Source organism: Chrysochloris asiatica, unplaced genomic scaffold (genome assembly GCF_000296735.1).
Source record: "Chrysochloris asiatica unplaced genomic scaffold, ChrAsi1.0 scaffold00054, whole genome shotgun sequence".
In the NCBI taxonomy this organism is placed as follows: Eukaryota; Metazoa; Chordata; class Mammalia; order Afrosoricida; family Chrysochloridae; genus Chrysochloris; species Chrysochloris asiatica.
In genome coordinates this window covers 5,413,869-5,432,302 of record NW_006408572.1, presented here as the reverse complement: position 1 = coordinate 5,432,302, position 18,434 = coordinate 5,413,869, and the positions used below count along the sequence as shown (strand labels likewise).

At 42.9% G+C, this 18,434-nt stretch overlaps 1 protein-coding gene across 1 annotated transcript in view; it reads left to right on the top strand.

Annotated features, from left to right (window-relative positions):
• Positions 1-9,164: 9,164 nt before the first annotated feature.
• Positions 9,165-18,434, top strand: part of ANKFY1 (ankyrin repeat and FYVE domain containing 1) — a 105,975-nt gene continuing 96,705 nt past the window's right edge. The window contains exons 1-3 of the mRNA XM_006863474.1: positions 9,165-9,222; positions 9,309-9,436; positions 9,697-9,735. Of these exons, the coding sequence (XP_006863536.1) occupies positions 9,165-9,222; positions 9,309-9,436; positions 9,697-9,735 (225 nt within the window). The remainder of the gene's footprint in view (positions 9,223-9,308; positions 9,437-9,696; positions 9,736-18,434) is intronic.

Here is an 18,434-nt window from a genome sequence, read left to right as displayed (position 1 = left end):
CTTTTGTATCTTCTTTGTTTTGGCACACTCCCCTTTGCTTTATCCCTTCTCTTCGCCAGGAAGTTCTCAAATCATTTCATTCAAATACTGAAATACTTAACTAAGCAATGACTTGATTTTTAATGATGACTTCAGAGGAGTGGTCATCACCAGGTGCTTTGTCCTTTTGGTACTCTAGTTGCAGCCATCTCTCAGATTGGATGTAGCAATAACAGTTTTGACTGCTCTTGAACCCAGTCATTACCCTTGAGAACTAAAGAGCTGGTTTTGAATTCAATTTGTTGACATTTACTCTAAATAGTACAAAATTCTGAAATCCCCCCCTCCTCCAGTTGTTTAATGTTAAAGTTGGATAAGTAAAGCATGCACAGCTACAGGCTTTCTACTTAACTCTTCTGGGTTTGCTATTTAAAATGCTGTTTACCCTCATGCCCTCTCCTTAGTCCTTCAGATTTCTTTGCCTCTATTCTCTACTGCAGATTTTTCTCACCTATTGTACAAAAAAATTGCGATGTATATTTTCATGTAATTTGATTTTGGAATTCTGTCACCTTATGTAGTAAGTTCTTCCAAAATACAATTTTTTTTTCCAATAATTGTCAAGTTGTTGGCTTTTATTGTATTGAATGAAGGTTACAACACTGAATGCCAGAGAAGTGCAGTTGAGAAAAATCTCAGGTTGATTCCTTATGCAAACAAACTTAATACTTGAAAATCACATGGCCATGGCAGCATAAGTATTGGGTTATATCTGGATTCTCATGAATCTAAAAGCATTTATGGGGTTAAGTACTTTGCTATTTGACATAAAGATTCAGTGCACTTGGATTTGATTAATGTTTGAGCATAGTGTATTCTATATCACAGATTTGAAAACAGCTTCAGAAAATGGTACAGTGAGCATAGCATGTGCAGTATTAGAGGTTCCCCATATTGGTTGTGAGGTTGGGAGTGAGGAGTAGTCTTTGGCATGTGAGGGGTAGAAATTGAGGCAGTACCAGATGGGACACAGTGTTTAATTGTGAGAATCAGTGCATCTTTGCTCGGTGGGGTTTGGAAATGCTTTGGCAGAAGAGTGAAAGGATTCTTGCCAACAACCCAGCCGCTACCAATGTTGCATGTTCTTTTTTAAACAGAAGTAAAATGGTTGAGGATGTACCCACAGTAGAGAGTTGATTTTTTCTAAATCCCAGTCTGTTCTCCACTTTGAAGCATTCATAAAAACCTATAAATTGTAATAACTTAATGTGAAAATTGTTTGATTTGATCCATTGGAGCCCTGTTTTCCTCAAGAACTGAATTTATGATTTGGTTTTAACTTTTTCTCCAAGACTGAAAATTATTGCCCGAAAGTGCCAGCACTGCACATCTACCTGGGACTTGGAACACAATCCCTTTTCGTCTTAAACCAGACATTGTTCACATGGCAGTTGCTTGTGGCAAAACGGAGTCAGACGTTTGCTCCTCTCTTGTTGTAATTCTGCTAACAGTCTATTGAGTCAAAACCTGGGATTTGGCCCTTAAGGGAGTAGCAAATGACCCAGTAACTCAGGGACAAAACTTATTATTGAACTTTAAGTGCCACTTGAATGCGGTTATGTTGGTATAACCATGTGGATTTTTTAGGGCTAGATATAGGGAGTGGAAGAGAGCCAGGGTTCAATGCACGTCTCTTCACAGCCCTCCCACCTGGTTCCCTGACTGTACTACAGACTGAAAGACAGGCCTAGAGAGATGATAGGACTTCTTTTCCTCTGTCAGAGGCGTCATCTGTGCCTTTCTCAGTGTTCATCTGACAGTGTGAATTTAAATGCCTCTACATTTGATATTAAACCACACTTGGGTGACACTGATTCAGGTGGCTTTTGTCCCACCATTACCTCAGCATTAAGCGTGAGGTGATTCCTCTCTGCTTTAGGAAAAGGATTCCCCCTCCCCACCCTCACCTTGTACCAACGGTCAACAACCTCTCAATATTTTTATGGATGGTAGAACTGTTAGCAGTTTCCTAAATTTATTCCAAGTTCTTGTAAAGGCTGACAGATTTCAGTGTGTGCTCATACTGGGTGGATGATGTCAATGAGACTGGTCTCTTCTTGTGAAGTTTAAAATACAGGAGGTTGGTTTCCTTGTCATTATAAGGTAATATCTTTGTTAGGCGATTCCACTAGTTCTGTGATCCCTAGGGTATCATACTTAATGGCCTTTACTCTTGGTTGTGAAATTTTGTTTTATATGCTCAACTCACCCGCTACAAATCAACCCACTTCGGGTTGTGGTGCCTGTGTATCTTTGCCTGTCTGGTCTCCAGTTGGTGGAATTACCATTTTTTGTACTGCCACTTCTCAGCATCTTTGGAATTTGACATAATATTGCTTCGTTTTAGTTCCCCCCTCCCCCCCCTTTTTTTTTAGTTCTGTAATTTGTTGATTGTATTTAACTATGTGAGTTCTGTTGTGATTGTTTTACTGTATTGTAAAGCACCTCAATCATGTGATGGGTGCTCTATAAATCAATAAATGATGACTTAGAGGCTGTATCATGAGCTATTTTGGTTTTAGGATGCAGGTCTCAAAAGCAAGTTGTGGGATTCTTTCTATGTGAACAGCACATTTGCCAAAGTGTGGATCCACAGGGGAACTTGGTCAATAACTTAAAAACATGAAGGAAAGAACTCCCTGAGGGAGGGAAGTTCACTTGACTTCTAACCTGTTTAACAGTTTTCTTTTTAAATTTCCAATATGGGGCCAAGCACCATCCTTACAGTTTCTCTGCATATGGATTTAGAAACTTAGATGAGTACACACTAGAGCATTATTGGGGATTTTATCATTGGCCTAAACTGACTTTACTGCTCTAAAGATAGGCTAACAGGCAAATAACCCAGACTCAGGTGAATTGGAAGATCTGGTAGTGTGGTGGTTACGAATCGGGCTGCAAACCGCAAGGTCAGCAGTTAAAAACTACCAGCTGTTCTGGGGTAGAAAGATGAGGCTTTTCTGCTCCCGTAAAGATTTATAGCCTTGAAAACCCTGTTCAGGGTCGCTGTGACTCGGAAACGACTCCAAGGCACATAATCAACCAACCAAATGGGACATTATCCCAACCACCACCTTCCCTCTATTATTATCAACCCAAGAAAACTTGGTCCAAATACCTGCTCCTGGGCACTGAGTAGTAACTAGTGGCAAAAGATACAAGGATGATTATTTTCCTGTTTTACAGAATGTTCATATCAGGCTTTTCATTCTGAATCTACAGATCATCAATCTTCCCAACCCCAGCACCCAAAACCAAACCAGTTGCTGTGGAGCTCATTCCAGCTCACACTGATCCTATAAGAAGGGCAGAGTAGAACTGCACTGCACTGCACTGGGTTTCCCAGGCTATGGAAGCAACTTCCCTATTTCTATCCCCTGTGGAATGGCTGACAGGTTCAAACCAGTCTGCCCCCAGGACTCTAAAGATGAGACTTCAACAAGTTCATGGAAAGTTGATACTTAAAAGATAATAGAATTTTCCCAGAAAAAGATGAAGTCCTCTCTGAGATCATGCAGATTTACAGTGTTAAGTATGGAAAGCGTTTAGTCTTGACGGTTGGCCACTGGCTACTAAAGCCTGCTTTGTAGAAACTGGGGAAAGAATGCGAAGTCAAACATCTCGGCCACAGCTGAATTAGAAACAAGAAAATCCCCTCTCAGAGCAGCTTTCAGAAGATTGGGGGTCATTTGCTGGGTTTAATTTCCCTGATAAGTACGTTTAGAATAAAATTCTCATTAAGATGGCGTCCCAAAGCTTTCAATATAAATTTTATACAGCATTATCTACTCAAAAGTGTTATTTGCATGCTGCTTCAAATGCAGATAAAGGCAGTAGCCCTTAAGGAAGGACCAGTTAATTTTTTTCTCTCCCGAATTCATAAAGATAGGATTGGTAAGCCACTTTGTCAAATTTTAACATTTTCGTTTTTCAGAGGAGTGCAAACCTCAATAACATTCAGCTTGCATAGCAAATTATTATTTCTAAGCTATGGGATTTCTGTTTGCTCAGTTTCAGGTGAGTGTAAACAGGCTTTGTGGTTTCAGTCAGTCAGAACTCCATACTGAGCTAGAGAAATTATCAAAGAATTTTCAGTCCTGCTCACATAGATGGAATAAACGGAAGGAAAATGATTTCACAAAAGTTGGTCAGACACGGAACATAGTAGCTGCGCAGAAAATCAGACAATTTTTCCCCCTGTCAGCAGTACCCATTTAGGACTAAATATGCACTTACATCTTCATAGTGACTTTGCCTTTTGTCCTTAGCAAGAGCACTAGAAATTAAATTCCTATATATTGAGCCTCTATATTGTGGCAAGCTTGTACTGGGATGTTTCATAAAGGATCTTGTCTCATTTTTATAAGGATCCTACAAAGCCATAGTTTTTCATGATGAAACAGGTTCAGATTAATTTGCCAAGTTTGTAGAGCAAGTAAATGGCATGGTCAGGATTCAATTTATTACCCTCTTTACATACTGCAGATGAGGAAGCCAGAACTCGGATACATTGACTTTTCTAAGGTCTGATAGAGTGGACCTAACTCACTGGACTATCAGTGTAGTGATTCCCCCCTGCCCAGCCCAGACATACCACTACTAACCTACAAAGTGTTCCCTGGTACTTTTCAACTGAAGAAAGTCAGCATTTAGTGCTTCCTGCCCTTGACAGTTCTAGTCTGAGGCAACTCCACACTAAGTTCCTCTTAATCTGTCCGCAAATCCTGAATATGGATTTAATCATCTGAAAGCCACACTCAGATTTTTCAAAATCTCTGTGTTTAGTGTTATAATGTACCAACAACAACTGCTAACGTGGTAGTTCCATCCAAGTCTAATGGGCATTGCAGTTCAGCATTGCAAACGTTTTGCAGGCTAAAAGCCCTCTTTCAGTCACAAGTTTCAGGTCATTAAGAGTTCCCTCAGAAGGCAAGGACCCAGGGACGTTTATATTAAAGCCATTTCTAAGGAGTGCTTTCACCTCTGATAGAGGGCTCCTTGAAGGTAGGCTGTGTTTAACCACCCCAGATGCTTAAACCTTCTGGTGAGTTCTAGTTTGGCTTTGGGCAGCTGACTTAAGGAAAGAATCTCCTAAACCTAGTCCAAGCATCTTCTGAAAGAGCGCATACTTGGCTGTTCTGCATATGTGATGCTCTAATGGAGAGGACTATGGTTTCATCACATTTTCAAAGTGGTTCATTACCATCCAAATCATTAAGAATTTCCTTTACGAAACTCCCGGAGAATATGGGATGCAGGATGGAGCTTGCCTGTATGCCCATGATCAATGCAGCAAGTTAGCTGCAGAACCAAACTGAACACAGTTCTCCTGACCTCCATAGTTATGTGCCATTGAGTCATTTTCAACCTACAGTGACTCTGAAAAGGGTTTCTGAGGAGTGGGTGGTGTGAATTGCTGACCTTAAACGGCTTATCCCTACAGTGCCACATCAGGACTCCCACAGTGGTAACTGTTAGTATTTCACCATTTTGAGCACTTGGTATATACCACAGACTAGGCTGGTGCAGCTGGTGAGGCAAAGATTAGTCAAAAACCAGGCACCAGCTATGACACAACTTCCCAACCACTTTGCTGTCTGTTTTCCTGTGTTTTGGAAAAATTTACAGAGCAAATTAAAATCTCATTGCTTTGGCTTCTCTCTCTTTATTTTTTATTTTTTATATTATTGAGTGTAGTCCAGTCTACCAACTCATAGTGACCCTGTATATGGTTTTCAAGGAGTGGGTGGTGGGTTTGAACTGCTGCCCTTGCAGTTCAAACTTTCCGAGTGGTCCAGTGCATTATTCTGCAGTGCCTTATGTTACCACCCTGAGACTATCTATAGGGTACACAGATGAAGAGATGAGGGTGTTTGTAGCCAGAAGGAGACAAGCTCACCCAAAGGGTTCATCATTTAGCACTCTTAAAAACCATTCTTGACACAGGGGAGCTTTTAGTCATGGCATCTTCATTGGACCTCTCCCTGCATCTCCCTGTCCAGGACTCCCTCACCTTTAATTTACCAAATGGCCTGGTGTGACGCTGTAGGATAAGCATTGGACCACAAGGTTAGTTAGAAATGCAAGATCAGCAGTTTAAATATACCAGCTGCTCCTTAGAAATCCTATACAGGGTCACTGTGAACCACAGCAAAAAGTTCACCCGAGCAAACCATTGTTCTTACACATTTCAAAAACCTCTCCCTTTCCTTCTCCCAGTTGTCTTATCAACCAGAATCCCTTCTTCCTCAAAAGTTTAATCTTTGACCTATCTTTTCATGATAGAAATGATAAATTTCTTCATTCCACTCATGAACACTTAACTATAGGAGTTCTGGTGTAGCGCTGTGGGTTAATGCGCCAGACTGCAAAGCTGTTTGAACTGCAAAGTTGGCAGTTCAAGTTCACCAGCTACTCCTCGGAAGCCCTATACAGGGTCACTATGGGTTGAAACCAGTGCAACGGCACTTAACAACAAGATAGTAACTATAGTAACACCTCAAACTTCCTACTTTGAATCCTCCTTTCTAACACTGTCCTCTCGTTTTCAGATCTTTACATTAACCTATATCATCTCTTATTCTTGGCTGTCCCCCAACATCATCATTTCTCTGTAACCCAACTATTGAAGCTTCTAGAAATGGGTAGAATTCTTTTGATTCACCTTTGAGATAAAAACTTTTTTGAAAGGTCTTGTGCTGTTCTACTATATTACCTTTTATCCCGTGTTTTTGGTTTTTCTAACCACCTACTGGAGTCCTGGTGTGGTGCTGTGGGTTAATGTGCTGGACTGCAAGGTCCTATTGAACTGCAAGGTCAGTGGTTCAAGTTTACCAGCCACTTCTTGGAAACCCTATACAGGGTCGCTATGAGTCGGAACTGACTACATGGCACTTAACAACAACAACAACCTACTCATTCCCCCATGAGTCCTGGTGGCACTGGGGAATAAGCATTGAACTGCTAACTGCAAGGTTGGTCGTTCAAACCCACCAGCTGTTTTGTGGGAGAAAGATGAGACTGTCTTCTCCTGTAAAGAGTTAAAAGTCCTGGTTGGTGTTGCGGAACTTAATAATAACAAACTTTACATGTCAGCCACTCCTCAGAAAACCTATATAGGGTTGCTATGAGTCCAGCCAACTGCATGGCGCTTAACAACAACAGCAAAACCCTACATGGGGGGCACAGTGATTCTGTAGGACAAGCACTGGACTGCAAACCACAGGTCACTGGTTTGAGCCCACCAGCTGCTCCAGAAGAGATTTACAGCCTTGGAAACCCTATACAAGTTGCTATGGGTCAAAACCAACTTGATGAATGAAACTTATCAACAAAAACAAAGCCTACATTGGGTTGCTATGAGTCAGAATTGACTTTATGACAGTGGTTTGGATTCGGGGGTTGGTGTAAGTTATCCCCAAAGATCTTAGCACTTGGATTTTGGTCTTCCTTTCCTATCTCTGAATTCCAACATCTAATTTCTGTGGCTTCTAAATTCTACTTCAAGCCACCCTATCATGTTGGCAGTTCAGATCCACCAGCTGTTCCTTGGAAACCCTATACAAGGTCGCTATAAGTTGGAACCAAACAGACAATACTTAATTAACAACAAGGCAGGATAAGAACTGGATTACTAACTGCAAGCTTGGCGGTTCAAACACAACCAGCCACTCCTGGGAAACCCTACACAGGTATGGGCAACTTAGACATTGGCTACCTAAAATGAGGGGGCAACAAATGCATGGAGTGACTGGCTTACAAGTTTTCAAGAAGGAGTTTACTTTAAGAGTGTATGGGAGAAGGTAGAGTCCCCACTGAATAGTTTTGGATTTTTCTTTGGAAAGATATTTTTCAAGTATCTTCTGTTGCTCTGTTCCAGGCTGATTTGCTTGTCCTTTCCAGTGGGAATGTCCCACCTCAGAAGGTTATGGATGAGGCTCAGGATTCCACCTAAGGTCCTCCTGTGTAGAATTTTTGAGGCTATAAATCTTTATAGGAACAGAAAGTCTCATTTTTTTCCCCTGAGGAGCAGCTGGTGGACATGAACTGCTGATCTTACAGTTAGCAGCCTAACACGTAACCCACTGCACTACCAGGACTCCTATATTATTAGTCTTCTAGCTCCTCTGAAATCTGTTCAACTTCATGGCAACACACAAACCTCCACTGAGGGATGGGTGGTGAGTGCACATGGGGTGTATTGGCCAGAAACTGAACCTGGGTTTCCTGTGTGAAGGGGAGAATTTTGATACTAAACCACCAGTGAAGCTCACTCTGAGCACAGGGTTCTCACGACCATGTCCACATTGCACTGGTGTTCAGTATTACAGAAACCTAGTTTCTTGACTCCTTAGCAGCCCCTAGCCAGTATGCACTCAATGTTTGATGAAACCCACTGCTATCAAGTGAACTACAACTCAAAAAGACCCTCCAAGACAGTAGAACAGCTCTTTAGGGTTCCTGAGATTGCAGATCTTTATGGGAACAGATAGCTTCATCTTTCTCCCTGGAAGTGCCTTGTGGGTTTGAACTACCGACCTCGTGGTTAGCAGCTCAACAGCACCACCAGGGATGCTTGTGTTTGATTATTTGAGCTGAGTTATTCAGCTCAAATAATGAGTTTGATTATTCTCATAGAATCCTCAATGTCTTCTTGCCCATAAATTTGCTGGACAAATGCTGTAACTCATATTTTTTGTTTCTTCATCTAAGTGTTCTGCTTGAAAGTGACTAATCCACACATATGCAAAACATTGGGAATCAGGCCTTCCAACCTCAGCTTCCTCTACCAAATTCCTTCATTTGTCTCAGAACACCTTGCTTACCTGCGTCACCCCCAGAATTGATGCCAGCACTATCTCCCTGCTATTCTCTTTTCATATCCATCTGCATACATGTTCATGTTTCCTAATGTATTATTTAGAGTAATAAGTGACTTGGGTCCTATAGCTCATACAGACCATCACTCCCATCCCCTGCACCGCCCAGAAACCATAAACCATCACTAGCCATTCCCTCTTGATTGGTTCTAAGTTTCTGACCTTTTCTCAACCCCCTACAGCCAAGCTTTCCCAAAGAGAAATCTACAATCGTTATGTCCGTCCTTTCGGTGCCTCGTCTACGGTATGAAATATGACGGAGCTCAGTTAGTGTTTGATAAATCCCAGGGCTCGAAAGTACCAGGTGAAAAGAGACCAGGTTCTTTGCTTCTTCCCTTATCTAGAACTAGCTCCTTGTCTAGAACTACTTTCATTAACCTTCTTCCCTAGGCTCCTCCCTCAACCTCGCCTCTCCTCATGTCTCTCGCGAGACTTGTTACCTCCGTTTCGCACCGCCCCAGTTGAGCGGCGCACTTCTCGCGAGGCTGCAGGCAGGGCTGGGCCCGACATGGCGGAAGGTAGGATTTTCGTGGAGCAGCGCGGGAAGCCGCGGAGCTATGGGGTTGCTGCTGGTAGTGCGAAGCAGCCCTGGAAGGAGCAGGCCGGGCGTGGTCGCATGGGGCACAGCAGTCTCGCGAGCCTTCCTCTCATGGTCTCTTTGGGCCGGGGTCTTGAGCGCTGTTCCTATGGCAACGCCCCTCCCGCTGTTCCCAGCCCCTCGGGACTTGGCTGGCTGCTGAGCCGGGTTGGGAGGTCCGGTGCGGAGACTTGAGTGCAGCCCTGGGGTCTTTGCCGGCGTTGCTGGGACGGCGGGGAAGTAATCCTTGTCGTAAGGAAATCGAAACTGCTGTCCTGGCACGCCCCGCATCCGGAAGGGGTACATCCTTATGCTGCAGACGAGCTTGGAATCTTTCGGGGTGAGGGTGGGGGGAGCGTCAGGGCTGTAACTGGCCAATGCGCCAAACGGGCGCTTGTTGTGGTCGCTGGGCCCTCAGCTTGCAGGCCGACGGGATGCTTTTCCCAGGGTTTACCTATCTGGACGGAAGGAGGGGATTTGCTCAGTAAAGGAGTTGTCCAAGGTCACACTGCCTGCAAGAGCTGGTGTGAACCAAAACCCTGTACCTTTGCCTTCCAGCCCAGTCCTCTTCTCTGATACTATTGCAGGGAAAGGCAGCTTGGCATCTCAGGTTCTGCTTCCTTTAACAGCAATATTCGAATATTCATTGTTGCCAAAGTTTTATTGTACAAGTGGGGGAAAGAAAGCCCCCAAGATGGGGAGCGATTCCATCGGGACTATGCAGGGACACTGTTGGATCTGGCGAGTATAATTCTATTCACCCCAATGTTGGAGGAAGACAATTCTTGTTTGAGTAAACTGCTGATGGTTGAGTGACTGTAGTTTGCTTGGTCCCCACCTGTCCTGTTGGTTTTAAGCTTCACCTGAACTCGATTTTGTTTTCCTCTTAGATTTGGCCGTGCATGGCGGTTTTCAGGTTTTTCTCATTGGGATTGGACTTCAAACAACTTTGTGATGGAGGTCTGGTATTTGTGCTTGATAGATAAGGGATAGAAGGTAGTTTCAGACAAAACTGGGACTGACACCCAGTTTTTGCCTTTGCTCTTTCTACCAGTCTGACCCAGAGAAGAATACAGCATATGGATGTTAATTGTATGAAAGCAGAGGACGAAGAAAGGGAACAGAAAGAAAACTAAGGCATTCCACGAAGTTCCTTTTTTGTATAAATCAAAGAGTGCTTTACACAGTGGGCAGCCAAGCACAGAGGTGGGCTGGAAGACTTCAGGACGCCTTGAGGGAGGTAGTCCAGCTCTTTCACTTTAGGAAGGAAAGTTGAGGTGCGTTTGGGGGGAATAATTTACTCATTTGCCATGGAGTTGCTTCAGACTCATGGTCATCCCATGTGTGTCAGAGTAGAACTGGGCTCCATTGGGTTTTCAGTGGCTGATTTTTTCAGAAGTAAAGCACCTGTAGGCCTCTTCTGAGGTACCTCTGGGTGGACTTAAACCTCCGAACTTTCCTTACGCAGCCACCTTAACTGATTGTGGAGGGGAGCTGATTTTCATTCTGCAGCAGAGCATGAGTTTTGCAGTCAAATTTGTCATAAGGAGCTCATAAAGGCTGAGATCCGTAGCTGGTATCCTGCAATGCTTTGAGATAATGTGTTACAGTGACCTTGAGAGACATTTAACAAGTAGAATTAAGTGCTTTAAAACAAACACACAAAAACATCATCATTGCCAAGAGGCAGTTGATAGATAAACTCAATCATGAGATTCTGACTTAAACACTTTTTCCTATATCTTTTGTGTCTCAGTTCTATGGCTTATGTTCTGATTTAAAGTTTTCTTAAATAATGTTGCAAATTTTTGACTTAGAAGAATTGAGCAATGCTTTCTGGGCCAGCTAGCTCTTCAAATTGATGGTGCTTGGTATGCATAGGAAAGAGATTAGCTAGAAATTATCTTACAGTTGTATTGCTCCTTTAATGCTGATTTACTTTAATCAGAGTTATTCCGGGACACAATACTTGATCTGAGATACTCATTTAAATATAAACAAGTCACAAAAATGTGTGTCATATGATAATTGGGTATCTGTAAGCACACTCTTACCTGGTAGAAACTTACCTGATACTGGTGATTGGGTGGCTGAGCATGAGGGAAACAGAACCTAGGAATAAAATAGAACCTTGAGAGACTGAGTTGTGTGTAACTTCCCATGTGACTTCTTAAGAAACCAACTTTCTTGCTGTGCATCCATGATTCTTGGTTTGACCACACATTTATTTAGCTAAAGTCTGTCTGAAGCGTCATTTGCATTTCTACTGCATCTTTGGCTACTCTCTTAACCTGAGCTTCCTTCCTTGTTCCAGTGAACTGCTTTAACAGGCTTCTACATGGTCTTCCTCTTGTTATATTTCTCCTTAGGTTTGCCTCCATATAGCCGATTTACAAGGAGCTTTGGTAGCATAGTGTGGGTTATGAGTTGGGCTGCTAACCGCAAGGTCAGCAGTTTTAAACTACCAGCTGTTGCTCGGGAGAAAGATGAGGCTTTTTGCTCCTGTAAAGATTTGTAGCCACTACCACAGCCTATTTACAGTTTCCATTATTCCCTTGAAAATATAAACTTGATCATGTCTCTCCTACTCTGCTAGATATGGTGGTGGTTACATGCTATGGAGTCAGTTTCAACTCACAGAGAGTTCCCGAGGTTCCTGAGGCTGTAAACCCTCATCTTTCTCCTGTGAAAAACTTCAGACTCTAGTCATTTGAATTGTAGTTTTCCTAAACTCTGATCACAGGCCTATTCGTTTATTGCCTGTTTCCTCAGCCTTCAAATGGGGGTGGATGATCTCTACCTCGTAGGCAACGGTGAGCCTCAGAAGTAACGCACAAAGAATACTCAGTGCGGTGTCAGGCGATTTGATTCCAACAAAAAGTGGAAATTGGAATATTGATCATGGATCTTTATTAGCTTAATGGGTTTTGGTCAGGAAAATCCTTTTGACAAAAATGTATCTGTTTTGAGATAATCCTGAAACGTTCATAATATTGTCAGGATCAAAGTGTTAAGGCAAAGAAAGAAGTTCCGTATTCTGATCTTTCACTGACCAGAACAGTAGCCATTAGCCACATTTGGCTATTTAAATTTAAATGAAATAAAATTTGAAGTGTAGTTCTTCATTTTGATCAAAGATTCTATAGGAAAATCCTGATCAAAAAGGACATGCGGAACATAAACCTTCAACCAAAAATATCTCTTGAAGTGTGGATGAACCCCTGAAAACTATTGCTTAAAGATAATCTTTAAGCCTTGAAACTCAGAAGATTGCTGCATCTCTTCTTGAAACCAGACACATCAGTTTGCCAAGTAAAGAACACCTGCCTTGAGCAATGTGCTCTTTTAAGAACTATGCATATATGGGATCAAATTGACAACAGCAACTCAAAGATGACATAGAGAATGTAGAGGACAGTGAGATTATGTTCATTGGGGAGAAACTATTTGGAGAGGGAGGGTGGGAGTGCCCAACTTGAAGAATATGAGAGGACTTCAAAAAATCTGTGGAAAATTCCGTTTTTCCAGAACCTTTTTGAACCCCCTTGTGTAGCCAGTGTACAAGTTGTTGCATGTGTGTGTGCTCTGCTGTGTACATTTGCAACAACATCAAATAATGATGATAAAGAATTCCAACTCCTTAGTCTCACTAGCCCTACTGCAATTGCCTAATGTCCTGTGGCCAGTGTGTTCCCCACTGGGCAGCGTAGAGTGTAGAACTTGCATCATCACAGAAAGTGCTGTCAGGCAGCAGGATTCCAGGAAATGCTTACTCAGTGTGGTGGGTGTGAGCCATCAATTCAGCTCCAACTCTTAGCAACCCTGTATAGGGTTTCTAAGACTGTCAATCTTTATGGGAGCAGAAAGCCTTATTTTTCTTTCACAGAGCAGCTGGTGGATTTGAACTACTGATCGTGTGGTGAACAGCCCAATGCATAACTCACATTTTGATAAATGTTTGTTGTTGTTCTTGTTGAATGCTGTTGAGTAGGTCCTGGCCCACAGTGGCACTGTATAGGGTTTCTGAGGAGCGGCTGGTGAGCTTGAACTGCCGACCTGTGGTTCAAACCTACTTTGCAATGTACGAATTAACCTACAGCGCAGCACCATAGGCCAATAAAAATAAAGAGAAGAAACTTAGTTCTCTTTCCCATGTTAAAAGGTCTCTCTTCATTTATTGCTTTATTCATTCCACAAATATCTCAGGTCATTAATAATCACATACAGTCTGGCTACCCCCAAAGTCCTAGCCCTTTCTCTACCTTTCCTTTCTTTTCCCTGCCTTGAACTTTTGTCACCAGTGGTAGCTGGTAGCTTTTTTGTTAGTATTGTTTTTCCCACTCACGAATAAAGTTTATCCATTCACTGCAGTGACTGGATGTGTGAGAGCCAAGCTGCTGAATGGTATTGGAATGTGGAGGAGTCAGTCCTGACAGGGTGGGCACCTTAGGTAGGTGAGGTATTATCACTTACTGTCCTGGCCAGAAAGTGAGGCATCGCTCCGTACCCCGACTGTCCTATTGAACATTAATAGGCCAAGACCTGCTGCATTTACTAAACTCCACCTAATGAGGCACTGTAGGAAGGAGGATGGGATGAGCATGGAGTGAGGGTAGAGAGAGAACTGGTGTGTGGGTTTAAATAGATGCAGTCAGACCTAGAGTCTGTTCACAGGAGTCCTGGTGATACAGTGGAGCAGTGGCAGACAGCGGCTAACTTAAAATTGGTGATTTGAACCCATCAGGTGCTTTGAGGGAGAAAGATGTGGCAGTTTGCTTCCGTAAACATTTGCAGCCTTGAAAACCCACTGAGTTGAAACTGATTCGGTGGCAGTGAGTTTTAGAGCCTGGCCATCGGGAACTCTTCAGTCTAGGAGAGAAGAAGCTACATTGTCAGCTAGAAGGTGAAAAATGCGTAGGAGTTACTTTGAAAATTCAGACTAGGAAGGGCTTTTTTTAGGGAAGTGGTAGAGAATGTGGCCTGGGTGGCCAGGAAGAGCCTGAACTCTGAAAAGTCAGCCTCTTTTTGATACAGAGAGGAGCCTTGGTAGTATGTTGGTTAAGCACTCAATTGCTAAACGAAAGGTCGGTAGCTCAAATCCACTAGCTGGGAGAGAGATGTGGCAGTCTGCTTCCATAAAAATGACAGCTTTGGAGACCCTGTGGGCAGTTAAGAGTGTGTCCTAGAGTCACTGAATCCAAATCGACGTCATGGCAGTGGGTTTGGTGGCACGCGGATTTTGACACAGGAAGGTGCAGTGCTTAAACATTTGGCTGCTAACCAAAAGGTTTGCAATTCTAACCTTCAGTCACTCCCTGGGAGGAAGATGTGGCAGTTGTTTCCCTTAAGATTGATGGCTTTAGAATCCTATGGGGCAATTCTCCTCTGTCCTGTAAGATTACTATGAGTTGGAACAACTTGATGGCAACTTGAGAGTGGGGACAGACCACTATTCTAGGTAAAGGAAATCGTGAGATGTGAAGTTGAAAATGTGTAAGGGTCAAATTATGAAGGGTACTGATGGCCAGGCTGAGCCTTTGGACTTTGCTGTGTGGGTCATTGGAGGTTACTGAAAGGTATCAATCAACCAGGGTACTGATGTGCTTGGAGGGAGTGATGTAGTACATGTGGAGATAGCACAGTGTGAAGAATGTACTTGTTTAGTAGGGGTGTTAGGGCTGGTGAGGACTGATATCAGAGAGCCTGCAGGAGATATGGAAGACAAGCCTTGAAAGCTGTTTGAATGTTGATGAGAAGGTAGTATCAGAGTGGACCTAGGGCTTCTACTCTGGGTGCCTGGAATCACATCTGGACTGATAACCATAAGAGGTAGAAGGGGTTTGAGAAAAAATACTTTGACCTCAGTTTTGGGTACGCCTGCTGCCCTGAGGTACCTCAAATGGTTATATCTAGCAGTCAGTTGGAAATGTTTCCAGTCAGACAGGCATTTGGAAATCAGCTAGTTATATATTATGAAACTATCCCTGTGATCAGAGCTGTTGGATGTGAGGTTTTGAAAATGTAGAAGACACACCCTGGCTTTAAGATCCAGACAGACAAGATGTAACAGAGGTGAATTCCATTCAGGAAACATGTATCTCATTTATATTAGATGTTAGTTACTATGTAAGGAGTCCTGGTGTGGCTTTATGGTTTATATGCAGTTTCAAGCTCACCAGCCACTCCTTGGAAACCCCATACTGGCTTGGAACCGACTTGATGGTACTTACAACAGCTATGCAAGGGATACAAAGTGAGCACAGCCTCAGCCTTAAGGATTTTGTAGACTACAGAGGACAAGGTTCAAAGGTTCTCAAACAATTCTGCATCTTGTGCTTTATAGTTTACTGAGCTTTCTCTTCTACATTGATAATTAATGACACCTCTGTCCAGCCAAACTCTCAAGAGTCATCCAGGACTTTAGCCTCACTGTCGTCAGTCCGTCCGTCTGTCCTCACATCAGTTCTTTTCCTCTGGTTGTCATTCCCTTAGTTCAGATTAGTGATTTTCAGCATCTTCAGATCACCCGGGGAGCTTTGAAACTGATTCACCTATCGTCTGGCTTCAGAGAAGGTGAACATATCTCACAAAACCTTTTCCAAGCTGAGTGGGTATTGAATAAAATGTGGGTTTTACTGAATTATTTTAAAACAGACATGACATTGTGTGTGACCGTTCCAGGCTAAGAAATCCTGTTGTTATAGTTGTTAGTGCCTTCGGGTTGGTTCTGACTAACTCAGAGCCACCCTGTATAGGATTTCCAAGGAGCGGCTGATGAACTTGAACCGCTGACCTTGTGGTTCAAACCAACTTTACAGCCTGAGCAGTAACCCACAGCGCCACATTAGGGATTAAGTCTTGTCTTATTGGAGTAAAAAGATTTTTTTTAAGTAAGGCTTGGTTAAGTAATGGGTTTGGGATGTTGTCAGAGCATTCAAATTTTGACAGTTAAAATTGCTGGAGTTTTAAAACGGTGAAAAGTCTAGAAATACAATGCCTCTTGGTCTCATTAACCTTTTAATGCAATCCAAACTGACTTTTGTGAAACCCTGGGAGAGGGGTGCAGGCTAGCAGAAGTACCTCGGGGGGTCCTTGCTGTCCTTTTGCGTTCTTCTCCAGGGGTATTGCCATGTTCTTCTCCCTTCCCTTCTTTGTGTGTGGTGTGAATTTGACTTCTTGATGGATCCGCTTCTTTTTATCCTGGTCTTTAGAACTTCTGGTTAATGAATATTCAGCAACCGCATGAAAGAAAGATTCCACTTTCACTATGACGGATTGAGTAAAGTAATAGTGGTAATGATTCCTTACCAGCTAGGAGCTCTTTTATTCTGATGTCAACAAAGAGGGTAGTGTTTTCTGGGAAAGCAGTACTGAAATATTGATTGATTGTACAGGCACCCCTCGCCCGCCCGCCTGCCCACCCACCCAGCTACGACGGTGTCGTTTAAGAACTTGTAGGTGAGTCTGACTGTAGAAGGCTTGGGATTGCTATTGTTTTTAAGTACCATCAAGTCCTTTCTGACTCATGGCCGTCCTGTAGGGTTTCCAGGGAGCAGTTGGTGAGTTTGAACCTTGGGGTTCTAACCGACCTTGAGATGGAGCGCTTATCCAGAACTCCAAACCAGGGTGGGGTGTGTGTGTGTGTGTGGGGTTGCTGATGGATGTAATTCAAGCAGAACAGGGAGAAAGTCATGCATTTAAAGAATTATGCAAAGAATACAAATTCAGTGCTAAACTTGTGGCTAGAATGCATGCACTATAGGAATGTTGTTGAGTGCCGTGGTGTTAGTTCCAGCTCATAGTGACCCAGTATAGGGTTTCTAAGGCTATCAATCTCTGCAGGAGCAGAAAGCCTCATCTGTCTCCCGCGGAACTGGTGTGTTAGTTTCGAACTGCTGACCTTGAGTAGCCCGGCTCGTAACCACTAGTTCCTTATAGCAGGGGCAGGGAACCTTTTTTCTGCCAAAATTTATAACATTGTTTGTGGGCCATACAAAATTATCATCTTAAAAATTAGCCTACTATATATTTGGACTGACTAATTTAAGTCACCCCATAGTGGTTATGAGTCAGGCTGCCAACCTCAAGCTCAGAAGTTCAAAACTACCAGCAGTTCTGTGGGAGAAAGATGAGGTTTTCTGCTCCCGTGAAGATTAACAGCTTCCAAAAACCCTATGCAGGGATGCTGTGAGTTTGAACTGACTTTATAGCATACCACCACCCTCAATGTGATGATGGCTGGAAATGTGGTTGCTTTGGCAGGGCCAAGCCAAATGATTTTGAGTGCCTTATGCAGCCCATGGGCCGCATGTTCCCCATGTTCCTCACCCCTACCCTGTAGGGCCACTATGAATGGGAATTGACTGAAAGGCAAGGGATGACGGGTAGTTAATATCTATTTGCTGTGCACCCAAACCAAACCTACTGACATGGAGTCATTTCTGACTCATGGTAACCTTACAGGACAGGATAGAACTGTCCACAGGGTTTCCAAGACTCCTTTTTTCTTTTTAAAATTTAATTCAATTTTTTAAACTTTTTATTGTGAATTCAGTGAAGGATTATAGAATAGATCCGTCTGTTTTATATTCAGCAAATCATATATTTTGCTTCATTACAATGGTTGCAATCCCTTCCATATGTCAACAGTTAACAGTATTGACCTCCATTCACTTTAACATTTCATTCCTCCCTGTGTCTCCTGCTACTTTCATCTTTCTTCTGCTACCCTACCTCTTGTATATTGCCTGCCTTGTCACTTACGTTAACATGTGTACCTTCTAGTCCGTGAATAATCCGCCGCCTCAACCATGATACATTTTTAAAAAAATATTTTATTGTGAATTATATGATAGTTTACATGAGAGAACTTTAGTTTTACATTCATTCCATCGTATATCATCTCATTGCCATGGTTCCAATTCCCTCCGTGCATCATC